The sequence below is a fragment of the Callionymus lyra genome, chromosome 7 (assembly GCF_982586985.1).
Source record: "Callionymus lyra chromosome 7, fCalLyr1.hap1.1, whole genome shotgun sequence".
NCBI classification, from domain to species: Eukaryota; Metazoa; Chordata; class Actinopteri; order Syngnathiformes; family Callionymidae; genus Callionymus; species Callionymus lyra.
This window is the reverse complement of record NC_141824.1, coordinates 4405450-4433262: the sequence shown is the minus strand read 5'-3', so window position 1 is coordinate 4433262 and position 27813 is coordinate 4405450. Positions and strand designations below refer to the sequence as shown.

Sequence of the window (27813 nt, the reverse complement as noted above, 5' to 3'; positions counted from 1 at the left end):
TTGGCAGTGTTGATGTTCAGTCCCATCCTGCTGTAGGCCCTAGCCTCTGCATCGAGTACAGACTGGAGATCTTGTGGGGAGTGAGATACAAGAGCACAGTCATCCACACACTGCAACTCAAGTATCCTCACTTTGTGTAGTTTGGTTGTTGCCTGCAGCCTTCTGATATTAAAGAGGTTACCATCCAGCCTATGTGCAACTGTTACCCCACCTTTGTCTTCAATGTCCTTGTGGAGAAGCTGGGTGACGCATAAGAGGAAGATGTTTAAAAGAACTGGTGCCAGTACACACCCTTGTCTGACCCCTGTACCCACTGGGATGGCGCTAGACTCTTGGCCTCTTATTGACAACCTAGCTGTCATTTCATCATGGAATTGACAGATGATGTTAATAAACTTGATGGGGCAGCCAACCCGGAGTAGGACGTCCCACAAGAGATCTCGCTTCACAGTGTCGAAGGCTTTGGAGAGGTCGACAAAAGCCATGAATAGGTCTTGATGTTGCTCCCTGCACTTTACTTGCAGTTGCCGAGTTGTAAAAATCATGTCGACTGTGCTCCTGTTCTTCCTAAACGCGCACTGCGACTCAGGAAGCATTGGCTCAGTGATGTTGTTTACTAGCCTGTGAAGCATAACCTTATGCTTAACCTTATACCAGATACAAACATACATGCCACCACAACACAGATACACACATACATGCCACCACAACACACATACACACATACATGCCACCACAACACAGATACACACATACATGCCACCACAACACAGATACAAACATACATGCCACCACAACACACATACACACATACATGCCACCACAACACAGATACACACATACATGCCACCACAACACAGATACACACATACATGCCACAACAACACAGATACACACATACATGCCACCACAACACAGATACACACATACATGCCACAACAACACAGATACACACATACATGCCACCACAACACAGATACACACATACATGCCACCACAACACAGATACACACATACATGCCACCACAACACAGATACACACATACATGCCACCACAACACAGATACACACATACATGCCACCACAACACAGATACAAACATACATGCCACCACAACACAGTTACATACATACATGCCACCACAACACAGATACACACATACATGCCACCACAACACAGATACACACATACATGCCACCACAACACAGATACACACATACATGCCACAACAACACAGATACACACATACATGCCACCACAACGCAGATACACACATACATGCCACCACAACACAGATACACACATACATGCCACCACAACACAGATACAAACATACATGCCACCACAACACACATACATGCCACCACAACACAGAAACACACATACATGCCACCACAACACAGATAGAAACATACATGCCACCACAACACACATACATGCCACCACAACACACATACATGCCACCACAACAGAGATACACACATACATGCCACCACAACACAGATACACACATGAAATTGTCATTTTGTCTTATTTAAAAATAAATAAATTGGACCCAGAAGTCCACAGTATTGACCTGATCATTGATTTATTGTGAAATCATTGTGTTTTTAACAAATACAGAGTTTCATACGAATTCTCAGCTGAACTATGGTCATGTTTACTCAACGTGAACTTTGATCTACAACTGTCTGAGAGAATCAAAAAATAATCAAATACTGAAACCAAAAGTTTCATTTGTTTCTATCTTCATAAAGTATCACTTTAATCTGTGTTAGCACTCAAACAAGTTGTCCTGATCAGATGAGTTTGAAATGTTTACATCAACAATCAATCAGGTTGATCAGTCTTATCTTGTTATCCTGGGGAGCCTCTCCAAATATTTGCTGTGATGCTGCTCTGGCTTCATCAGATGCTGTCAGAGCTCACAGACAGAACATCAGGAGTAGAATGGCTCCTGCAGGGTTTTGGATCTTGTTGCTGGGATGTTTGTCCCAGACTCATGCGGCGCCTACAGTGGCCCCCACCATGTCCCCTCAAGAGACGCTCATCGCTGAGGTAACGTACGACCAGTACACAACATTTTTTAAGACTTAAAACATGACATAATTTTCCCTTTCTGGACCAGGAATATCTGTCCAACTTCTTTGGTGATATCGGAGTGACAAACGCAACGTCGAGAAGTCTCAGTTTTGACATCACCTTGGACGAGGACCTCAGAACCATGCAGAACTTCTTTGGTCTGGAGGTAAAGAATTTTATGATGTTATGTTAGGATGACTATATCAATGTTACAGGCTCAATGATCCGATGTAACAAGGATATATGTGTAGTATTGTCCAGTACTTGACTCTGGTGTTGTGATAGTGTAGTAACAAGTATATACTGTATGTGTAGTATTGTCCAGTGCTTGACTCTGGTGTTGTGATAGTGTAGTAACAAGTATATATGTGTAGTATTGTCCAGTACTTGACTCTGGTGGTTGACTCTGAATTTACAGACCACATGACTCTGGACAAAGTCGTAACTGCTTTAATTTGTTTTCAAACCATAATATGTCCAGACATAAGCTTTTAAAACTGCTGGAGTCACTGTATCCTCTCGTCCTCAGTCATCAATGTTATCTCACAGGATTTCATTGTTCCTTTAGGTGTGGAGGACATGTTGACTTCTGCCATCTAGAGGCTGGAAGTTTAATTGCAAACCCAAAAGTAAACAAACACTTTGCAATATATAATACAAATATTTTTATTTTCTTTACATGTTCTTTAAAAAACGAAAATTGAAAATCTTACACACATTGAAATATAAACCATACATTAACTATGACAAAATAAGGATTTTAAAAGTAAAAAAAAACGTATATACTGTACACACAGAAAATAGAAACTACACAGTGCTGCTAAATATCGACGTAGTATTATTTAAGTTCAAGTTCAAGTTCTTTTATTGTCAACTATACTTATATCTGTATCTGTATCAAGACATACAGCATAGATGAAATTGTGGTCGTCTCAGACCCACGATGCAAAATGTTAAGTAGACAATGAAAGGACATCAAAAATAAAATAAGATCTTCAGAGATGTGCACTCCCAGAAACACCCAGATGTGCACTATCCTCAAGTCCACAATGACCTCCTTAGTCTTCTCCACGTTCAGGTGGAGATTGTTGTCTTTGTACCACGTGGCCAGCCTTTTTACTTCACTCCTGGACGAAGCCTTTATTCTGTGTGTGCAGGTGACAGGTCAGTTGAACCAGGAGACCCTGGAGGTGATGAAGGCCCCCAGGTGCGGCGTGTCGGACATCGGCCGGTACGGACACTTTTCCAACAAGCCAAAGTGGCAGAAGAGTCTGATAACCTACAGGTAAACATGTCTTTAAAGTGTCTGTGACATGATCAGTACTGATGGACAAACTTGATGTGTGACCAGGATCACGAGGTACACTCAGAAACTGACTAAGAGGCAGGTGGACTCCACCATCGCTCAGGCCTTCCAGATCTACAGCAACGTCATTCCACTCAACTTCAAACAGATCAGCAGTGGAACAGCAGACATTGTCATCCTCTTCAAGGACGGATGTGAGACTGGAAACAACCCCATTCACACAAACATGCCACCCCGACATACATACAGAACACATCGACACACTCACACAAACATGTCACCCCGAAACTGAAAAATACATGCCACCCCGACACACATCAGCACACAAACATAAACATGCCACCCCAACACTAATACACAACACATCGACACACACTCACACAAACATGCCAACCCGAGACACATACACAACACATCAGCACAATCACACAAACATGCCACCCTGACACTGAAACATACATGCCACCCAAACACACATACACAACACATCAACACAAACTCACACAAACATGCCACCCCAACACTGAAACAAACATGCCATCCCAACACATACAGAACACATCAATACAAACTCACACAAACATGCCACCCCGACACACATACACAACACATCAGCACAAACTCACACAAACATGCCACCCCAACACTGAAACAAACATGCCATCCCAACACATACAGAACACATCAATACAAACTCACACAAACATGCCACCCCGACACACATACACAACACATCAACACAAACTCACACAAACATGCCACCCCAACACTGAAACAAACATGCCATCCCAACACATACAGAACACATCAATACAAACTCACACAAACATGCCACCCCGACACACATACACAACACATCAGCACAAACTCACACAAACATGCCACCCCGACACACATACACAACACATCAGCACAAACTCACACAAACATGCCACCCCGGCACACATAAAAAACACATCAACAGACACAAACATGTCACCCCAACACTGAAACATACAGTACTGTGCACAAGTTTAAGGCAGGTGTTACAAAATGCTGTAAACTAAGAATGCTTTCAAAAATGGAAGTGTTAAAAGTTTGTATCCATCAATTAACAAAATGCAGTGGATGAAGAGAAGAAAAATGTCAATCAAACCAATATTTGATATTAATACCCTTTGCCTTCAAAACTGCATCAATTCTTCTAGGTACACTTTCACACAGTTTTTGAAGGAACTCGCCTGGTAGGTTGTTCCAAACATCTTGGAGAACTAACCACAGATCTTCTGTAGATGTTTCTCAAATCCTTCTGTCTCTTCATGTAATCCCAGACGGACTCCATGATTTTGAGATCAGATCTACAACTCCATTTGCAAAAATGCAGCCCCAAACTTCAAAGGAACCTCCACCATGTTTCGCTGTTGCCTGTAGACACTTGTTACTGTTTTGTTCTCCAGCCCTTCAGTGAACAAACTTCTGCTACAGCCAAATATTTACAATTTTGATTCATCAGTCCAGAGCTCCTGCTGCCATTTTTCTGCTCCCAAATTCCTATGCTTTCGTGCATAGTCGAGCCTTGTTTCCATGTCAGAGGAATGTTTGGCTGAAACTCTTACATGAAGACCACTTCTGGCAGGACTTCTCCGGACAGTAGATGGTGTACCTGGTCCCACTGGTTTCTGCCAGTTCACGGCTGGACAACTTCCCATTTCGAAGGGAAATAAGCTTGATGTGTCTTTCATCTGCTGCACTAAGTTTCCTTGACAGACCACTGCGTCTACGATCCTCAACGTTGTTTCTTTGTGCTTCTTCAAAGAGCCTGAACATCTTGAAACCCAGTGTGCTTTGAAATCTTTGTCTGGCACAAACCTTGATGCAGTAGAACTACCTTGTGTCTTGTTGCTCAGTCATGGTGTATGATCTGTGACAAGTGTCTTCCACAACCTCAGCTTGGTAGCAGAGTTTGTTCCTCACCTAGTTTTGAGCTCCTACACATCTGTATTATTTTCCCTTAATGACTGTGTTTCACTCACTTGTGAAGTTGATGAGCTTTGGCACCTGTTTGGTATAATTGTTCATCAGACACTAGAATCCTACAAAACCCCTGACTTTGTGCAAATGTACCTTAAGAATTGATGCTGGTTTGAAGGCAAAGGGTTGAAACAACAAATATTGATTTGATTTAGACACTGAAACCTACATGCCACCCGTACACACACACAGAAATCACCAACACACACTCACACAAACATGCCAACCCAACACTGAAACATACATGCAACCCTAACACATACAGAACACATCAACACACACTCACGTAACATGCCACACTGACACTGAAACATAAATGACACCCCAACACATACAGAATACATCAACACAAAATCACACAAACATGTCACCCAGAAGCTGAAACATAAATGCCACCCCAGCAAAAGAACAAAAATGGCACCCCAACACACATACACACACATGCCTGTCTAACACAAATACACATAGACCACACCACCCCATAAAACATACACCACCACAACACACAAAAACACCTTCGCAGGAAGTCTCAGTAATTAAAACAAAGAACGTCAAACTTTATTTTTATCCACCAGATCACGGGGACTTCTATCCTTTCGATGGACCAGGTGGAGTTTTAGCTCATGCTAACTCACCAGGACGAGACCAGGGAGGAGACACACATTTTGATGATGACGAAAACTGGACTCTCACCCGACGAGGTCAACTGAAGCACAGGCGTCAGTGTCTAAAGGATGTTAAGTGACCTTCATGCGTTGATCACAGGCATTAATCTGCTGTTGGTGGCAGCGCATGAGTTCGGTCACGCTCTTGGCCTCGACCACTCCAGAGACAAGCGCGCCCTGATGTATCCCACGTATCAGTTGGTCAACACCGACGGCTACAAACTTCCTGACGACGACAGACGAGGAGTCCAGGCTCTGTATGGTGAGACGACATGACCACTGTGAATGCTCGGAACTATCCTGATCTCAGATGAATCATTCAATATTCGTCCCCAGGTCAACGTAATCCACCCCCTACCTCAAATCCACAACCCCAACCTACAGAGGTCCCAGAGGACCCAGAGGACCCCACTGAAGAACCAGACATCGGGCCGAACCCTGGAGGAGATCGATGCAACCGAAATCTGGTGTTCGATGCTGCGACTCCTATCAGAGGAGACCTTTACTTCTTCAAGAATGGGTATTTATTTACAGAAACTCATACCACCCAAACACAAATACACAGATACAAACCACCCAAACACAGATACACAGATACAAACCACCCAAACACAAATACACAGATACAAACCACCCAAACACAAATACACAGATACTAACCACCCAAACACAAATACACAGATACAAACCACCCAAACACAGATACACAGATACAAACCACCCAAACACAAATACACAGATACAAACCACCCAAACACAAATACACAGATACAAACCACCCAAACACAAATACACAGATACAAACCACCCAAACACAAATACACAGATACAAACCACCCAAACACAAATACACAGATACAAACCACCCCAACACAGATACACACCACCTGACACAAAAACACTCAAACACAACACCTTGTCATAAAAACACAGATAAACACCACCCCAACACAAAAACACAGATACACACCACCTGACACAAAAACACAGAGACCATATTTTCTGCACTATAAGGCGCACTTAAAAGCCTTTCATTTTCTCAAAAAACGACAGTGCGCCTTATAATCCGGAGCGCCTTATATATGAACATTACCTGGTTGGTGACTTGTTTACAAACACTTTCATGACTCTGCACCGACTGAGCCGACACGCCGTGGGCGGGATTACGTCATTGCGTCATCACAGGGTGGAATTTATGACGCACGTCACATCATGGCGGACGGCTATGGAGTGATATTACTTCCACCGGTTTCAGCGAGTGTGTCTTGGTTGTTGTAAACTCAAAATCACTCTGCTGCACGCTTAACCAGTCATACACGTGCGTTCAACATGTCATACAAGCGCACTCTAGCTGTCATACACTCAACGCTCAACTTCGCTGCTGCTCACCCAACAGTTGTTTTCTCACAACACCAGTCTCAGCGCTGCTGCTTGAAGCCTTTTAAACATCATTTGAACATCGTTACCATGGGAGTGAACTGAGTTGTCAGAACGCTTAAAAAGTTTGACTTTATCTGACTGTCTAGTTGACATTCCCTTTAGTCCAGCTTCATCTAGTGGATGCATAACACAACTTTTTTCTCTAGATACTACTGGAGGAAGAGCACCAGGATCAGAGGAATCCGTTTAACTAAAGTCAGCACCAAATGGTCTCGGATCAACTATGTAGACGCTGCTGCAGAAGTGTCATACAAGAACAAAGTGTATTTTTTCGAAGGTAATCGTTGACATTATTATCCTCCGACTTCTGTCCACGACACAGACCGGACTCTACGCTACAACACTGTTTCTTCACAGGCAACAAATACTGGGTCATTCAGGCGTACGGGAAGCAAGTGCTACCCGGCTACCCCAAACCTCTCACCAGCATGGGTCTGCCATCGTCGGTCAATAAGTTGGACGCAGCCGTTTATGCCTCATCAACTGGGAAAACATATTTGTTTGTCAATAGTCAGTACTGGAGGTAAGTGATTAAATGTTGCCTGTCTTTGAATGTGGGATTCTTCTGGGTGATTTGTTTCTTTGTGTTATTTATTTTATATCATTCAATTAAAATATTGATTTGTCATCTTGTTTATCTTGCTAATAGTTTTTTCATGATCATTATTTTTCCATTTCTTGGGAATTGTTTGTCCATTTTCTTGCTTATTATTCATTCTAATTTTCATATCCATTCTTCTTCTTGTTTTGTGGGATGTATTTTTCTGTTTTTCATGCAAATATTTGTTCAATTTTTCGTGCTTATTTTCTTTTCCATGACGATTTATCAATCACTGAATATGATGAGATCAATTGGGTGCTAGTAAATCGCAAAAATACACGATGAAAACATTTACGATGTGTTTGTAAATATTCTTGTGCAGTTTCGATGAGGCAAGAAACCAGATGGATTATGGGTATCCACGTTCCATCACTGAAGATTTCCCAGGGATCGGCTCTAAAGTAGATGCGGCGTTTGAGAATTATGGTGAGTTGAAGTCGTCTATTTCAACTGGATTTGGTTTGAAAGAGAAGTAAAGAAATATAAATGATATATAACGACGTACCATGATACTTTTTGGTGATGAGGTGAACCTTTTTGGACGGCGAGAATAACATATTTTCTCTCACAGGTTATATGTACTTCTCTAACGGTCCCAGACAGTATGAGTATTATCTGCAGTACAAGCTGGTGATGCGTGTTCTGCTCAACTACGGATGGTTGGACTGTTACTGAAACCTCAATCAAACAACATTTCACTGTGTGCTTATTAATTTCAATAGTAAATATACACGTTTAAAAAAATGATTGTTTTTCTCTCCTTTTAAATAATGTTTAATATCAATCGAAATCAGTAATCATTGACCCAACAAAAGAGTAACAAATAAATGATTATCAAAGACGATTATCTCTGGGGGTTTTTAAATTTACTATCTCTACCTCCTGTGACCCTTGACCTGGATAATGTGATTTTAATAAATGTTAAATTTGCATCATTTGGCTGCTGTTTGTAGTTCTTTCTTTTTCTGTGTATATAAGTTCTTCATAAATAAAAATGGTATTTATATACATTTTTTCAAATGTGATAAAGATGTGGATTTACCCAAACATGTGTATTATAACCTTAACTATGAGGTTCCATTTACTAGATACACCTCTTTTTTTTTCTGATCGGAGGCCGGATAACGTTATTAAATAATATTAACGAATGAATCAATTGTATTTATAAACGGTCAATTAAAACACACAAGGACAGCGTTCTGACAGATTTTAAAACAACAGTGAAAAGGACAACAGTAAAAAATAAGTATTAAAGTTAAGTAATAACTTAAATGTGTGTCTTTGGAATACTGGTTTGTATTATTATTATTGTTCTTTAATGTTGTATTTTTCAGTGGTGTTTATTCAATGCCCAAATTATAAATATATACAATTTTTTAAATAGTATATGATATATTTTAAATATATTTTGATATATTTTAAAATGAAATAAATAAATATGTACATAAAATATACTTTAATATAACGAGGAGTTTTAGGGCCACTTTTTTTATTATGAGATTAAGGTCTTATAAAATGCATGTATTACGAGATACGTCGTATTTTCACCGTTTGTATTAAACAATTAAAAACGAGTGTAATATTACGAATTACATATAATAGTTTAACGTTTATTCATAATCGACGGACGAGCATTAACCGGATATCCGGTGTGAATGCTCGTCGACAGTTACGTCCGGCTAAACACAAGGCATCGAAATATTGCGACAGCTTTGTATTGGTTTCACTATATAGTATTTAAAAAATACCTTGTCTTGCAACTCACGAATCAAATTGATACGTCGAAACGTTGTTGAAAAAAACAAACAAACAAGCGTCTTGTCGGTAAACAATTCGATTGTGAGACAAGTTACGTTCTCAAAACAAAGGTTCCGCTTCCAAAACAAACAGCAAAGTGTTCCTCCTGCAGCTAAGTATGTGTTCTTTTATTCTTCATGACGTTTTTACTTACATGTTGGATTAACACACACGTGTGCAACATGTTTAGATTGATATCCTACGATGGAGTCTCTGAACAGTTTCGACACAGAGATGGAAGGAGATGGTTCTGGAAGCTACTCTCTGTTTCCTGCTCTGGACAGTATCGCTAGTTTGGCTGGACATGCGGAGACACTGGAAAGGTTTGTGGATTAAATACGATTATTTTCTGCTTTGGAATATTTAAAACGACGTGTGTGGTTGAAACCTGTCGTTAATAGGCAGCAAAAAAGAGTGTAAACTGTCTAAACATTTAGACAAAGAAGATTCAAGATGAAAAATGTTCGGTTTTATGTGAACTTTTTTTATTTATGACGTATGATATGTAAATTATTCCGTAGCAAGGTCCAAATATTGTTATTGTTTTTATTTAAACATCTATTTCCATCTATTTCTTTATTTAAATATCTATAAATGCACACTATTGACTGAGGGTGAAGTAATGATAAGAGGTAAACATAATGTATATGTATATGTATATACACATATGTATACATAATATAATATAATGGTACACAACATGGCTGACCGAGGACAACGACACAAACATTCATTTAAGAAGCAAACGATGACCACAGTGCTGTCAAAGTGATAGTTCACCCAAAATCAAACGTCACTCTTTTACTACTCGCCCTCCTGTCGACTAGGAGTTGGGATTTCAGTCGTAGATTTCAGGAGTAATTCCCTCATATTAATAGTCAAAAATAGAAATGTCCATATGACGGTTGATACCATGACTTTGTGTGAAGAATCTGTGATTGAAGTGACAACAATTTAGCTGCAAACCCTGACAGACAAATGGACCAATAACAACAGATCAATCACATTTGATTGGATCTACATGAGGATTTTTAGCGAACTTGGAGTTGATATTAATATTCTTCAACTTTCAGGAGAAAAGTGCACGCGCTGGTCGACGTTTTTGTGACCCCGGACTTTGACCTTTCTGTCACTGTCGATGGTCCTGCTCTTTTTAACCAGTTTGAACACATGACTTTGACTCTTTCATAGATAAAGACTCTGGTTATTGACCTTTTGGATAAACTTGCAGTTTCTTCGTACAAGAATATTGATGTAACTTCTCCTTGATGTTCAGTGAACAGTCCAGTGAAATGACCGAGAAGCCAACACTCACCTGGCTTGATGCTGCTCAGGTATTTTCTAATCTTTTGCTGCCCAAAATATAGTTACACAACTAGTAATGACCATTTTTTTTATCGTTGCTTTTCCTCTCATTTTCTACTTCTTGCGTTGATGCAGATCGTTTTGGAAGAAGCTGGTCATCCCATGCACATTAAGGAGATCAAACAGAGAATCATCGATAGAGGACTCGTGCAGTCGAAGTAAATCACTTTCGTATACTATACAAGTTATCAATATTCCAGGTTTTAATTATTGGAAATTTGAACTAGATCATCCGTAAGGTGTAGTTTTTTAAGTGAACTTCACAAAAACAAGGATCTCGATGTGTTTAATTACAGGCGAATGTTTCTGTTACAGAGAAAAAAAAACACGTAATAATCAATAGAACAGAAATTATATCAATTGTTTTTTCTTTCTGTGCGTCTTCTGTAACAAATGTCTCCCAGACCGGGGGTTGGGGAGTCGGGACCACAGACCTAGTTGACAGAAGAACAAAACCTCAGACTTTCATGATCAAGTCAAGTCAAAATGATTCAATTTCTTAAAGTCTACAACTTTCTTTTTTTGTAAAAAATATTTTCATTAATTCATGTATTACACAAATATATTGGCAAGAATATTTTTATACAATGTAATACAGGTAAATGATACGATATACTGCGATACTGTAGAAACAACAATATATTTGTATTATTGTCGAGTACTTGACTCTGGTGTTGCGATAGTGTAGTAACAAGTATATATGTGTAGTATTGTCCAGTACTTGACTCTGGTGTTGTGCTTGTGTAGTAACAAGGATATATGTGTAGTATTGTCCAGTACTTGACTCTGGTGTTGTGCTTGTGTAGTAACAAGGATATATGTGTAGTATTGTGGAGTACTTGACTCTGGTGTTGTGATAGTGTAGTAACAAGGATATATGTGTAGTATTGTCCAGTACTTGACTCTGGTGTTGTGATAGTGTAGTAACAAGTATATATGTGTAGTATTGTCCAGTACTTGACTCTGGTGTTGTGATAGTGTAGTAACAAGTATATATGTGTAGTATTGTCCAGTACTTAACTCTGGTGTTGTGCTTGTGTAGTAACAAGGATATATGTGTAGTATTGTCCAGTACTTGACTCTGGTGTTGTGATAGTGTAGTAACAAGTATATATGTGTAGTATTGTCCAGTACTTGAATCTGGTGTTGTGATAGTGTAGTAACAAGTATATATGTGTAGTATTGTCCAGTACTTGAATCTGGTGTTGTGATAGTGTAGTAACAAGTATATATGTGTAGTATTGTCCAGTACTTGACTCTGGTGTTGTGCTTATGTAGTAACAAGGATATATGTGTAGTATTGTCCAGTACTTGACTCTGGTGTTGTGCTTGTGTAGTAACAAGGATATATGTGTAGTATTGTCCAGTACTTGACTCTGGTGTTGTGCTTGTGTAGTAACAAGGATATATGTGTAGTATTGTCCAGTACTTGACTCTGGTGTTGTGCTTGTGTAGTAACAAGGATATATGTGTAGTATTGTCCAGTACTTGACTCTGGTGTTGTGATAGTGTAGTAACAAGTATATATGTGTAGTATTGTTCAGTACTTGACTCTGGTGTTGTGATAGTGTAGTAACAAGGATATATGTGTAGTATTGTCCAGTACTTGACTCTGGTGTTGTGATAGTGTAGTAACAAGTATATATGTGTAGTATTGTCCAGTACTTGACTCTGGTGTTGTGATAGTGTAGTAACAAGTATATATGTGTAGTATTGTCCAGTACTTGACTCTGGTGTTGTGCTTGTGTAGTAACAAGGATATATGTGTAGTATTGTCCAGTACTTGACTCTGGTGTTGTGATAGTGTAGTAACAAGTATATATGTGTAGTATTGTCCAGTACTTGACTCTGGTGTTGTGCTTGTGTAGTAACAAGGATATATGTGTAGTATTGTCCAGTACTTGACTCTGGTGTTGTGCTTGTGTAGTAACAAGGATATATGTGTAGTATTGTCCAGTACTTGACTCTGGTGTTGTGCTTGTGTAGTAACAAGGATATATGTGTAGTATTGTCCAGTACTTGACTCTGGTGTTGTGATAGTGTAGTAACAAGTATATATGTGTAGTATTGTCCAGTACTTGACTCTGGTGTTGTGATAGTGTAGTAACAAGTATATATGTGTAGTATTGTCCAGTACTTGACTCTGGTGTTGTGCTTGTGTAGTAACAAGGATATATGTGTAGTATTGTCCAGTACTTGACTCTGGTGTTGTGATAGTGTAGTAACAAGTATATATATGTAGTATTGTCCAGTACTTGACTCTGGTGTTGTGCTTGTGTAGTAACAAGTATATATGTGTAGTATTGTCCAGTACTTGACTCTGGTGTTGTGATAGTGTAGTAACAATTATATATGTGTAGTATTGTCCAGTACTTGACTCTGGTGTTGTGATAGTGTAGTAACAAGTATATATATGTAGTATTGTCCAGTACTTGACTCTGGTGTTGTGCTTGTGTAGTAACACTTATATATGTGTAGTATTGTCCAGTACTTGACTCTGGTGTTGTGATAGTGTAGTAACACTTATATATGTGTAGTATTGTCCAGTACTTGACTCTGGTGTTGTGACAGTGTAGTAACAAGTATATATACGTAGTATTGTCCAGTACTTGACTCTGGTGTTGTGCTTGTGTAGTAACAAGTATATATGTGTAGTATTGTCCAGTACTTGACTCTGGTGTTGTGGTATTGTAGTTACAAGGATTTATGTGTAGTATTGTCCAGTACTTGACTCTGGTGTTGTGATAGTGTAGTAACAAGTATATATATGTGTAGTATTGTCCAGTACTTGACTCTGGTGTTGTAGTATTTACAGACCACATGACTCTTGACGAAGTCGTAACAGCTTTCATTTGTTTTCAAAACAAAATATGTCCAAACATCAGCTTTAAAAGCTGCTGTACTCACTGTATCCTCTAATACTCAGTCATTACTCAGACCCGCTGGATTTTTAGTTGCTGCAAAGAACGTAACGATTGCTGCCATCTAGCGGCTGGAGGTTTATTTTAAACACATGTATTATTATTATTATTATTATTATTATTATTATTAATATTGTTATTAGTGAAGAATCTGCAAAGGGAATGTAAAACAATTTGCTGCAGATTTATTGAGACCCAATGATGTCATTAATTGACTTTCATTTTCAATCTGTCGTCAAACACACCTGAAACCTAGAATCATATTATTTATCTGTAAAACCTATTTTTTCTCCGTTGATCTAAAACAAAAGGATAGACTTCATTATTCCTCTGATAAAACACCTTCTTCTCTCCCCTTTCAAGTGCTAAGTCCAGTCTTGAGGCCGTGATGTACAGAGAGGTAAGGACGGCGTTCGAGGTCTCGTTTCACCTTTTTCCTTGTTACCTTTTTTTTATTTCTCATGTTTCCATCCCACCCTCTTCTTGTGTTCTCACTGAATACGAAGGAACTCTAGAGAGAAAAGCTTGTGTAAAGATCGTGTTCCAGGCGCGATTGACCTTGAACGATCGGTCCTACGTTTGTTTTCAGACACAAAAAGGCAGCAGGAGGTTCAAGAGGATTGAGCAGAGAAATGGAGTCTTTGCTTTGCTGGTGAGTTTTCTGAGGGATCTGGTTCACTTGAGGTCCTCGTGGCCTCGGGATTTATAACCTGGCGGATGAGATGACACCGTTTAAGGGACGAGAACATGATATCTGATAACGTGGCTCATTGTTGAATTTTAATACATCTGGCAAAGTGCCTTGAATAGCTTTTTTTCACCAGCATTTAGAAAAGTTCTGAAGGGACAGAAATGTGTAATCTTTCCATCCCACGGTCAACGAAGAGTGGACCTTAACAAACGTCGTCCAACCATATCCATTTATTTTTTCATGATGAGTCATCCGTTACTTTGTTCTGTTATCATCCATCCACGTCACAAAACACCAGGAAACCATGGAAGATGTTCACCAGTGTTTCCCCCTGTCAGACGGATAAGGAGCGGCAGCAGGGTCTCCAGGTCTTCACCGCTCAGTCCTTCCTCGGCTCCGTGCAGACAAACTCCAGCTCGGTGTCGGGAGCCTCGGCGGCGTCCTTCCCGTCCTCCTCCTCCTCCTCCGAGCACAAGAGCAAGTCCAAGAGAGGTCTGCGGAAAAACCAGAACGAACGATATCGTCAGAAGTATCTCCGATTGCGCCGAGCCGCGCGAGACATGATCTTCGTAAGTTCCCCGTTCACGACCAGACCTGATGAAAAAAACACTGACTTTTATGGTGACAAACAGGAAAACGCGTCTCTGTGCGACGAAGTGGCATATTTAGAGGAGAAGTCCGTGCGAGCCAGAGAGGAACGCAAGTGAGTGACGGGTGTCGCATGTAAAATGATTCAATGTTGACCTTAAATCTTCAAGGTTCCTCCTCAAGTCCCTGCTGCAGTACCAGTCTTTGTCAGAGGGGGACATTTTACAAACGCCAGCGTGCCTCCCGTCGGTACCGACGGCTTCCTCGACGTCGGTGCAGGTCGGCGCCCCCCCTGGTAGCGGCACACTTAACCTTCCTGCGGTCATGTCAACCGGAGACGAGGGAACTCTTAAAAAACCCAAGAAGGAAAGAAAAGAGCGAGGAAGAGAGAACGGGAAAGAGGAGCGTAAGTGTTTCATTCACATTCATTTTGTTATCATTAACAGCTTATAAAGAAAAGCACTGTCAGAGCGCAGAACCTCCTACAAGAAGCTTGTGTTTGACCCTCTCTTTCGATTGGCTGGTGGTTTCCAATAGGATTGTTGGTTCCAACATTCAAGTGGTGTCGGAATGAAAGTCGTCGAGAAAACCTGACAAACATCACAATATGTCACTTCATATCTCAATCATTTGATTGAAATTAAAGTTACGGTTAATAATTGATTTGAGAATTTTCTTTCGTTGAAAATCAAACTACATAGATAATAAAAACGTTTTAATTGTTTTTGTTTGTTTGTTTTATCGATGTCAGGGTTTGGGATTAAATTTCTCTTTCACTTTTCCCGCAAATTTTAATGTTGTTTCGGATTTTTGTGGATAGTCTTGGACAAAGTACAGTCGGCATTTTTTAAAAAGAAAAATTGTTTTGTAATATTATAAATGTAATATTATATATATATATATTAGAATTAAAGGTAAGATTAAAATTAACTGGTTTACTGAACAACCTCAATAAAAACCTTAAATAAAGTATCAAACCCTAATAAAATGATCTCACCACACTTTACAGTTTAATAAACAGGATACTTTATTACAAAAAAGAGAGAAATATGTCCCAGTGAATCACAACGAGCGACAGTGGCGAGAAAAACAACATTACTAACAGGCAGAAACCTCAAGCAGAACCAGACTCGGTGTGAACGGCCTCCTGCTGTGACGGTAGAAGAATGACAAGGGAATAGAAATTGAAAAATGTGGATGGATCAGATTATATTCTGCTTCTACTGACACCTCGAGGGGCCTCTTTATTTTTTTGGACGCCTGATTTGAGATAAGATAAGACGCACCTTTGAATAAGAATCATTTGTCAGTAGATTCACTAACTGAAGTGTCAATGAAGATATTTTTTAATCTCAGTGTTTTAAACGTCTTTTTTTCTCTTCAGTTCAAAAGAAATTATCCAAGAAAAGGAAAGTGGCCGACGGGTCACGGAAGCTGGTGCAGCCCATCCCTCTGGACTCGTCGGGCCGCCCGGTGTTTCCCATCGTCCTGGGAGGTTTGACCGTCTACAGTCTGGGCGAGGTCAGTTTCTCACGGGCGTTCGCCGTCGTCACGCGTCTTATGTCGGTCGATATTTGATAGTGATTTGAATTAGTTTTTCTTTAATGACACAAGCCATTGATTCTTCCAAACTTCTCTTTTCATTTCTGGAAAAGTCCTCCTTTTTCATGAAAAGTCTGACATCCTTGTTGTTAATTTTTTCATGAAAAGTCTGACATCCTTGTTGTTAATTTTTTCATGAAAAGTCTGAAATCCTTGTTGTTAATTTTTTCATGAAAAGTCTGACATCCTTGTTGTTAATTTTTTCATGAAAAGTCTGACATCCTTGTTGTTAATTTTTTCATGAAAAGTCTGACATCCTTGTTGTTAATTTTTTCATGAAAAGTCTGAAATCCTTGTTGTTAATTTTTTCATGAAAAGTCTGACATCCTTGTTGTTAATTTTTTCATGAAAAGTCTGACATCCTTGTTGTTAATTTTTTCATGAAAAGTCTGACATCCTTGTTGTTAATTTTTTCATGAAAAGTCTGACATCCTTGTTGTTAATTTTTTCATGAAAAGTCTGACATCCTTGTTGTTAATTTTTTCATGAAAAGTCTGACATCCTTGTTGTTAATTTTTTATGAAAAGTCTGACATCCTTGTTGTTAATTTTTTCATGAAAAGTCTCAAATCCTTGTTAATTTTTTCATGAAAAGTCTCAAATCCTTGTTGTTAATTTTTTCATGAAAAGTCTGACATCCTTGTTGTTAATTTTTTCATGAAAAGTCTGACATCCTTGTTGTTAATTTTTTCATGAAAAGTCTCAAATCCTTGTTGTTAATTTTTTCATGAAAAGTCTGACATCCTTGTTGTTAATTTTTTCATGAAAAGTCTGACATCCTTGTTGCTAATTTTTTCATGAAAAGTCTCAAATCCTTGTTGTTAATTTTTTCATGAAAAGTCTGACATCCTTGTTGTTAATTTTTTCATGAAAAGTCTGACATCCTTGTTGTTAATTTTTTCATGAAAAGTCTGACATCCTTGTTGTTAATTCTTTCATGAAAAGTCTCAAATCCTTGTTGTTAATTTTTTCATGAAAATTCTGACATCCTTGTTGTTAATTCTTCATGAAAAGTCTGACATCCTTGTTGTTAATTTATTCATGAAAAGTCTGACATCCTTGTTGTTAATTTTTTCATGAAAAGTCTCAAATCCTTGTTGTTAATTTTTTCATGAAAAGTCTGACATCCTTGTTGTTAATTTTTTCATGAAAAGTCTGACATCCTTGTTGTTAATTTTTTCATGAAAAGTCTGACATCCTTGTTGTTAATTTTTTCATGAAAAGTCTGACATCCTTGTTGTTAATTTTTTCATGAAAAGTCTCAAATCCTTGTTGTTAATTTTTTCATGAAAAGTCTGACATCCTTGTTGTTAATTTTTTCATGAAAAGTCTGACATCCTTGTTGTTAATTTTTTCATGAAAAGTCTCAAATCCTTGTTGTTAATTCTTTCATGAAAAGTCTGACATCCTTGTTGTTAATTTTTTCATGAAAATTCTGACATCCTTGTTGTTAATTCTTTCATGAAAAGTCTGACATCCTTGTTGTTAATTTTTTCATGAAAAGTCTGACATCCTTGTTGTTAATTTTTTCATGAAAAGTCTGACATCCTTGTTGTTAATTTTTTCATGAAAAGTCTCAAATCCTTGTTGTTAATTTTTTCATGAAAATTCTGACATCCTTGTTGTTAATTCTTCATGAAAAGTCTGACATCCTTGTTGTTAATTTTTTCATGAAAAGTCTGACATCCTTGTTGTTAATTTTTTCATGAAAAGTCTCAAATCCTTGTTGTTAATTTTTTCATGAAAAGTCTGACATCCTTGTTGTTAATTTTTTCATGAAAAGTCTGACATCCTTGTTGTTAATTTTTTCATGAAAAGTCTGACATCCTAGTTGTTAATTTTTTCATGAAAAGTCTCAAATCCTTGTTAATTCTTTCATGAAAAGTCTGACATCCTTGTTGTTAATTTTTTCATGAAAATTCTGACATCCTTGTTGTTAATTCTTTCATGAAAAGTCTGACATCCTTGTTGTTAATTTTTTCATGAAAAGTCTGACATCCTTGTTGTTAATCTTTTCATGAAAAGTCTGACATCCTTGTTGTTAATTTTTTCATGAAAAGTCTCAAATCCTTGTTGTTAATTTTTTCATGAAAATTCTGACATCCTTGTTGTTAATTCTTTCATGAAAAGTCTGACATCCTTGTTGTTAATTTTTTCATGAAAAGTCTGACATCCTTGTTGTTAATTTTTTCATGAAAAGTCTGACATCCTTGTTGTTAATTTTTTCATGAAAAGTCTGACATCCTTGTTGTTATTTTTTTCATGAAAAGTCTGACATCCTTGTTGTTAATTTTTTCATGAAAAGTCTGACATCCTTGTTGTTAATTTTTTCATGAAAAGTCTGACATCCTTGTTGTTCATTTTTTCATGAAAAGTCTGACATCCTTGTTGTTAATTTTTTCATGAAAAGTCTGACATCCTTGTTGTTAATTTTTTCATGAAAAGTCTCAAATCCTTGTTGTTAATTTTTTCATGAAAAGTCTGACATCCTTGTTGTTAATTTTTTCATGAAAAGTCTGACATCCTTGTTGTTAATTTTTTCATGAAAAGTCTGACATCCTTGTTGTTAATTTTTTCATGAAAAGTCTGACATCCTTGTTGTTCATTTTTTCATGAAAAGTCTGACATCCTTGTTGTTAATTTTTTCATGAAAAGTCTCAAATCTTTGTTATTAATTCTTTCATGAAAAGTCTGACATCCTTGTTGTTAATTTTTTCATGAAAATTCTGACATCCTTGTTGTTAATTCTTTCATGAAAAGTCTGACATCCTTGTTGTTAATTTTTTCATGAAAAGTCTGACATCCTTGTTGTTAATTTTTTCATGAAAAGTCTGACATCCTTGTTGTTAATTTTTTCATGAAAAGTCTGACATCCTTGTTGTTAATTCTTTCATGAAAAGTCTGACATCCTTGTTGTTAATTTTTTCATGAAAAGTCTGACATCCTTGTTGTTAATTTTTTCATGAAAAGTCTCAAATCCTTGTTGTTAATTTTTTCATGAAAAGTCTGACATCCTTGTTGTTAATTTTTTCATGAAAAGTCTGACATCCTTGTTGTTACTTTTTTCATGAAAAGTCTGACATCCTTGTTGTTAATTTTTTCATGAAAAGTCTGACATCCTTGTTGTTAATTTTTTCATGAAAAGTCTGACATCCTTGTTGTTAATTTTTTCATGAAAAGTCTCAAATCCTTGTTGTTAATTTTTTCATGAAAATTCTGACATCCTTGTTGTTAATTCTTTCATGAAAAGTCTGACATCCTTGTTGTTAATTTTTTCATGAAAAGTCTGACATCCTTGTTATTTTTTTCATGAAAAGTCTGACATCCTTGTTGTTAATTTTTTCATGAAAAGTCTGACATCCTTGTTGTTAATTTTTTCATGAAAAGTCTGACATCCTTGTTGTTAATTTTTTATGAAAAGTCTGACATCCTTGTTGTTAATTTTTTCATGAAAAGTCTCAAATCCTTGTTGTTAATTTTTTCATGAAAATTCTGACATCCTTGTTGTTAATTCTTTCATGAAAAGTCTGACATCCTTGTTGTTCATTTTTTCATGAAAAGTCTGACATCCTTGTTGTTAATTTTTTCATGAAAAGTCTGACATCCTTGTTGTTAATTTTTTCATGAAAAGTCTGACATCCTTGTTGTTCATTTTTTCATGAAAAGTCTGACATCCTTGTTGTTAATTCTTTCATGAAAAGTCTGACATCCTTGTTGTTAATTTTTTCATGAAAAGTCTGACATCCTTGTTGTTAATTTTTTCATGAAAAGTCTCAAATCCTTGTTAATTTTTTCATGAAAAGTCTGACATCCTTGTTGTTAATTTTTTCATGAAAAGTCTGACATCCTTGTTAATTTTTTCATGAAAAGTCTGACATCCTTGTTGTTAATTTTTTCATGAAAAGTCTGACATCCTTGTTGTTAATTTTTTCATGAAAAGTCTCAAATCCTTGTTGTTAATTTTTTCATGAAAAGTCTGACATCCTTGTTGTTAATTTTTTCATGAAAATTCTGACATCCTTGTTGTTAATTCCTTCATGAAAAGTCTGACATCCTTGTTGTTAATTTTTTCATGAAAAGTCTGACATCCTTGTTGTTAATTTTTTCATGAAAAGTCTGACATCCTTGTTGTTAATTTTTTCATGAAAAGTCTGACATCCTTGTTATTTTTTTCATGAAAAGTCTCAAATCCTTGTTGTTAATTTTTTCATGAAAAGTCTGACATCCTTGTTGTTAATGTTTTCATGAAAAGTCTGACATCCTTGTTGTTAATTTTTTCATGAAAAGTCTGACATCCTTGTTGTTAATTTTTTCATGAAAATTCTGACATCCTTGTTGTTAATTGTTTCATGAAAAGTCTGACATCCTTGTTGTTACTTTTTTCATGAAAAGTCTGACATCCTTGTTGTTAATTTTTTCATGAAAAGTCTGACATCCTTGTTGTTAATTTTTTCATGAAAAGTCTCAAATCCTTGTTGTTCATTTTTCATGAAAAGTTTGACATCCTTCGCTTAATTGTTTCTTAGGAAAAAGTTTTTTGATACTGTTTTTTTTATCTTTTCACGAAAAGTCCGACGTCATTATTCAGGGTTTTTTTCCGCCATGTTTTCATTAAAAGTCTTGCATCTTTATTTTTCATGAAAAATGTACATATTTCTGTGAAATCTTTCATGAAAAGTTTGATGTCCTCATATATCATTTCTTTATGAAAATGTAGGACATGCCTATGATTATTTTAGGGGGTTTTTTTCATGAAAAAGTCAGACTTTTTTAATATAGTTTTTTTTATTTTCACGAAAAGTCCGACGTTAATTCAGTTTCTTTTCACATGAAAAGTCTGACATGTTTTCATTAAAAATTCATGAAAGATTGACATATTTCTGTGAAATGTTTCATGAAAAGTTTGATGTCCTTAAGTATCCTTTTCTTTATAAAAAAAGTCTGACATCCTTTTTTGTTAAAAGTTTAAGGTTTGATATCCTTATGTTTATCTTTTCAAGAGAAGTCTGACATCCTTCTTTTAGGGCTTTTTTTAATAAAAAAGTATTTAAATAACTTATTTACTTACATCCTTCTGGGGTTTTCTTCATGAAAAACACATCTTTCCATGATTTTCTTCAGCCTAGTGTTTACAGATGGAGATATAGTTCGATATCCTCGTATATAATTTCCTCATGAAAAGGTCTGACACCCTTCTTGTAAAATTTTTCATGAAGTTCAAGGTTTGATATTCTTACTTTGATCTTTTCAAGAGAAGCCTGACAAACCCTCTGATATTTTTTTCATGAAAAAGTTCCACATTCTTCATTTAATTTTTTCATTTAAAGTTTGCTATCGTCATATACAGTTTCTTCATGAAAAATTCTGAAATGTCTGTGATTCTTTATTTTATGAAAAAACTGACATCCTTATGTTTATTTATTTTTTTAAATGAAAATGACAAAATATTATCTCAAACTTCTGTATCAGCACTAAATAAACACCTTGATAACAATGTGTATATACTTTATATATATCTCTATATATATATATATATCTCTATATATATAAATGTGTTAAAATATTGTTCAGAAAAAGTGTTGAACACTCTCTGCCATCGTCATAACTCTTAAACACATTCAGTAAATGAAAGGCGTTGTTCAGATGGATATTAAAGTATTGTTGAGATCTTTAAAAACATTCTATAGAACCGGCTCGTTGACTGAAGACCAAACCCTTTCATTAACTGCTGGGAATCATCAACGTAAGGCTTTTATTGTCAACACTGGCAGTAATTTGGCAGTAATTCAAGCCTTTGTTGATTGACAAGCAGCTGCCTGTCAATCATAAATCTAATGAAGAAGTCAGTCTTCTGCTTCTCTCTTGAGTTCTGCACATTCGTTTGATCCAAAGAAGAGTGAATTAAAAAATGAAAACAATACATTTATTTAAGGTAAAATGATTATTAAAAAATGTAAAAATCTTGAGTACAATCACATAAACCAAGATACACAGTTAACAAAAATGCAGGTTATTCAGAAATGTAGAAACAATATTATTATTTTTAAAAATGCCAAAGTCTGAGTGCTCGGTCCACACTCAAGATCCTGGTGCACCCACTAGATCCTTCCAGAGAGTGTCCCAGAACCTCCAGACTTTCTTTCTTTCATTTGCCTCCATGGCCCCTTATGACCATCACACCAAAGCTGGATAAGAACTTTATCTGACCTTTAACTAAAACAAAGTTAGTATTTTGTAAGTAAGTAAGTTATATTTGTAGAGCGCTTTTCTAGACCAGGGTCACAAAGCACTTAAACAAATAAAACAATATTCAATAAAATATACTTAAACAGTCAAAATAACACTGAGACAAACACAGGAGTCTCAGAGAATCAAGGAAAAGCGTCAGTAGATCATCAAACACAGATGTTTCTTGAAGGAGTCAGTAGATCATCAAACACAGAGATGTTTCTTGAAGGAGTCAGTAGATCATCAAACACAGATGTTTCTTGAAGGAGTCAGTAGATCATCAAACACAGAGATGTTTCTTGAAGGAGTCAGTAGATCATCAAACACAGATGTTTCTTGAAGGAGTCAGTAGATCATCAAACACAGATGTTTCTTGAAGGAGTCAGTAGATCATCAAACACAGATGTTTCTTGAAGGAGTCAGTAGATCATCAAACACAGAGATGTTTCTTGAAGGAGTCAGTAGATCATCAAACACAGATGTTTCTTGAAGGAGTCAGTAGATCATCAAACACAGAGATGTTTCTTGAAGGAGTCAGTAGATCATCAAACACAGATGTTTCTTGAAGGAGTCAGTAGATCATCAAACACAGATGTTTCTTGAAGGAGTCAGTAGATCATCAAACACAGATGTTTCCTGAAGGAGTCAGTAGATCATCAAACACAGATGTTTCTTGAAGGAGTCAGTAGATCATCAAACACAGAGATGTTTCTTGAAGGAGTCAGTAGATCATCAAACACAGATGTTTCTTGAAGGAGTCAGTAGATCATCAAACACAGATGTTTCTTGAAGGAGTCAGTAGATCATCAAACACAGATGTTTCTTGAAGGAGTCAGTAGATCATCAAACACAGAGATGGTTCCAAAGCTTAGGAGCAACAATCTGGAAAGATTTATCTCCTCTGGTCCGGAAGTTCAGGAACCATCAGTAGATTCTGATCCACAGACCTCAGAGCCCGAGCTGGGGTGTAAGTCTGGATCAGATCACTGATGGAAGGTCTGACCATGAATTGATCTGAAAGTAAGAACCAGAATTTTAAAATGATCCTGAAAGAAACTGATTTAAGGATCAGAGAAATGTGAGTTCTCCTACTATAGCCGCTCAGAATTCTGGCTGCAGGGTTTTGACACAAACGAGAAGAAACAAACGCATGGATTATAAGATCCAGATCATGTTGTGACAACATTTTCCTGAGTTTATAGATTTTTCTCAGTTGAAACAGTTTCTGGTCAGTTTTCTTCAGTGTTGAACAAGAGACATGTCTTTATCAAATACAACACCCAGGTCTCTCAGGCTCAGTTTGACAGACTGACCTAAGTCACCCAAGTCCTGACTCAACCCTGGAACCTTATCATCAGGAGCAATCACCAGCGTTTCAGTTTTGACTAAGAAAGAGTTTCGGAGACTCGCGTGTCATATTCAATATTTGTTCTAATAGAAAAGGTATTATTGTTAACATTTGATAAACATGATTACTTACATATATGTGGGTAAATCTGAGTATATATCATCAAAATCTCATGTTGAAATATTTCCACTTTATTCCAGATCATCACGGACAGAAGCCTGTTCAACGACGAGTGCGCCATCTACCCCGCGGGCTTCTGCAGCACACGCGTGTTCGCCAGCATGAAGAGCCCGGATCAGCAGTGTCTCTACACCTGCCAGATCAAAGATGGCGGCGCCGGTCCGCAGGTGCTGTAACCGTTGGAAACGATAGGTTGTGAAATATTCACTCTCTTGCGTCCACAGTTCGAGATCGTGCCCGAGGACGACCCTCAGAACGCCATCGTGGCGTCTGCGGCGCTCACCTGCCACGCCAACCTGCTGAAGGCCATCGCATCGGTCAGGTAACGTCAGGACTAGAAACCTGTTCAGTCCGTGTCCTGTTACAAGATCGAAGTCGTACATACATAACACAACACACACAAATAAAGCTAAAAACACAATAATGTACAAAAAATGCCAGATACCTGTCAGTAGTGTCAGTACTATTAGTGCGAGCAGGACTGCTGGTGTAAAAGCCAGTCTTTGACAGCCGTGAGAAGCGACGAAAATCTGCTTTGTTCCTTAAGCTCTGCTCTTTAGTTGAGAGCGTGGCTGTTGTTAGATTAAAATTATTATACACTATACGTATACGCCATACTTAAATTAATGCTAAAAGATTATCAAAATATTAAGTATAAATTACTCGCTTGATCTAAGAGCTTAAACGTTTGACTACACGTTCACAACCAACATTCCACTCCAGACTGACTCAAACTGGTTTGAGGCAAGCTTGGATCAGAATTAGATACGACACCGGTTAATTAAAACATCTGTTTATATGCAAGTCACACCTTAAATCATAGATCAAAGAACGAAGCAAGACACACCCGGGAAAGGGGGGTTAAGAGACGGAAACCCCCACCCAAGAACATTTGATTCGATTACAAGAAAACAAATTACGAAGTCTCTCAATAGGGGATCGAGACACAGGGAACTTGAAAGGACCATTTGGCCAGAAAGGACGACCCCCTTGGCGGGAAATAGATCTATTCATGGTCAGACCTTCCATCAGTGATCTGATCCAGACTTACACCCAATCTGAGGTCTGTGGATCAGAATCTACTGATGGTTCCTGAGCTAAGCTTTGGTACGATCTCTGTGTTTGATGATCTACGGACTCCTTTAAGAAACATCTGTGTTTGATGATCTACTGACTCCTTCAAGAAACATCTGTGTTTGATGATCTACTGACTCCTTCAAGAAACATCTGTGTTTGATGATCTACTGACTCCTTCAAGAAACATCTGTGTTTGATGATCTACTGACTCCTTCAAGAAACATCTGTGTTTGATGATCTACTGACACCTTCAAGAAACATCTGTGTTTGATGATCTACTGACTCCTTCAAGAAACATCTGTGTTTGATGATCTACTGACTCCTTCAAGAAACATCTGTGTTTGATGATCTACTGACTCCTTCAAGAAACATCTGTGTTTGATGATCTACTGACTCCTTCAAGAAACATCTGTGTTTGATGATCTACTGACTCCTTCAAGAAACATCTGTGTTTGATGATCTACTGACTCCTTCAAGAAACATCTGTGTTTGATGATCTACTGACTCCTTCAAGAAACATCTGTGTTTGATGATCTACTGACTCCTTCAAGAAACATCTCTGTTTGATGATCTACTGACTCCTTCAAGAAACATCTGTGTTTGATGATCTACAGACTCCTTCAAGAAACATCTGTGTTTGATGATCTACTGACTCCTTCAAGAAACATCTGTGTTTGATGATCTACTGACTCCTTCGAGAAACAGCTGAAGACACTTTTATTCGTGCTTTTCCCTGATTTTCTGAGACTCCTGTGTTTGTCTCAGTGTTATCTTGGTCTTTTAAGTATATCTTTTATTGTGTATTTTTTGATTGTTTAAGTGCTTTGTGACCCTGGTCTTAAAAAGCACTTACTCTCTCTCTGACCAACCCTGATGTAGTCCCATCACAATATTAAGGGCTTGAATTTAACATTACAAATATTGTATTTAATTAAAATTATAATTTTTTTACTGAATAATTGAATTGAATTGATTGTTTGAAAATGTGCAAATGAACAACGTAATTTTCAGTTTTAAAATTTGATAATTCAAAAATTCATGTTGCGTATATCACATTGATTATGAGATCAAAGGCACGTATTTGCATTTATGACGAGATTAAAGTCACATTATGATCAATGTGATATATATTGATCTTGAGATCAATTGATTATGAGATCACACATGTCTTTCCTGTCCTTCTGTTTCAAAATTGCGGCCATGTTTGTTCTTCTTAATGTAAAGCGTCTTTGTGTGTCTTAAAAAAGTACTGAATAATTATGTTTTTTAGAATTTAGTCTACTCGTGACTATTCAATTCAACTTTGGTATTTCTTATAAAATGTGTTTTAATTCTTCATTTCCTCTTTAACCCTCCAGTCCTAAGGCGGTGGCACCAGTGGTGCCTTCAGGCGCCGACTTCTTTGGGTTCTCCCATCCCACCATCCAGAACCTCATCCAGAGCTGCCCCGGAGCCAGGAAGTGTAGCAAGTAAAGCGTCTTTCCATCCGCTCGTGGCTTTTATCGTCTTTCACCGACGACTTCTGTCTTTTGGAAAACAGCTACAGGTGGATCCGCTTCGAGGTGTGTCGGCCCGGAGACGGTCACGTGACCCACAGCCTGTCGGAGGACGACGCCTCGGTGAACTTCGAGGCGTACCAGAGACACCGCAGCTCGGACGAGAAGCCGAAGACCGAGCCGTGTCATCCCAGTCCATGAGTCAAACTTGTTCAGGTAAACATCACCGCAGCAGAAACTCGTTCTACAGGTGACGCCATGACGTCTGGGCTTCGGATCAAGTGACGAATGAGTCACTAAACACTTCTTTGTTTTTCTTTACAGGAAAGCTTGAATAAAAAAATATCCATTTTCTTAACTTCAAATGTGAATTTCTTCACCAAATCAAATATTTAACTCGCGTTCATTCCTTCATCG

General features: G+C 37.5%; 2 protein-coding genes across 3 annotated transcripts; both read left to right on the top strand.

Annotated features, from left to right (window-relative positions):
- Positions 1 to 1920: 1920 nt before the first annotated feature.
- LOC148074663 (collagenase 3-like) lies at positions 1921 to 9041 on the top strand. Its single transcript, XM_087795888.1, has 11 exons — positions 1921 to 2058; positions 2129 to 2248; positions 3240 to 3367; positions 3434 to 3582; positions 5974 to 6099; positions 6164 to 6325; positions 6400 to 6583; positions 7650 to 7780; positions 7861 to 8026; positions 8427 to 8530; positions 8676 to 9041. The coding sequence occupies exons 1-11, from the start codon at positions 1951 to 1953 to the stop codon at positions 8777 to 8779; spliced, it is 1482 nt and encodes a 493-aa protein (XP_087652014.1). The 5' UTR covers positions 1921 to 1950; the 3' UTR covers positions 8780 to 9041.
- Positions 9042 to 9771: 730 nt separating this feature from the next.
- tbrg1 (transforming growth factor beta regulator 1) lies at positions 9772 to 27750 on the top strand. 2 transcript variants are annotated; one of them, XM_087795892.1, is made up of 15 exons: positions 9772 to 10017; positions 10092 to 10224; positions 11178 to 11235; positions 11342 to 11424; positions 14551 to 14587; positions 14777 to 14839; positions 15217 to 15447; positions 15511 to 15581; positions 15637 to 15872; positions 16851 to 16987; positions 24844 to 24990; positions 25048 to 25145; positions 27259 to 27369; positions 27441 to 27612; positions 27721 to 27750. In XM_087795892.1, exons 2-14 carry the CDS (start codon positions 10106 to 10108, stop codon positions 27595 to 27597), a joined length of 1548 nt encoding a protein of 515 aa, XP_087652018.1. In that variant the 5' UTR covers positions 9772 to 10017; positions 10092 to 10105; the 3' UTR covers positions 27598 to 27612; positions 27721 to 27750. The 2 variants fall into 2 exon arrangements, with proteins under 2 accessions (XP_087652018.1, XP_087652017.1); XM_087795891.1 differs by having other exon boundaries at positions 27441 to 27750.
- Positions 27751 to 27813: the final 63 nt, after the last annotated feature.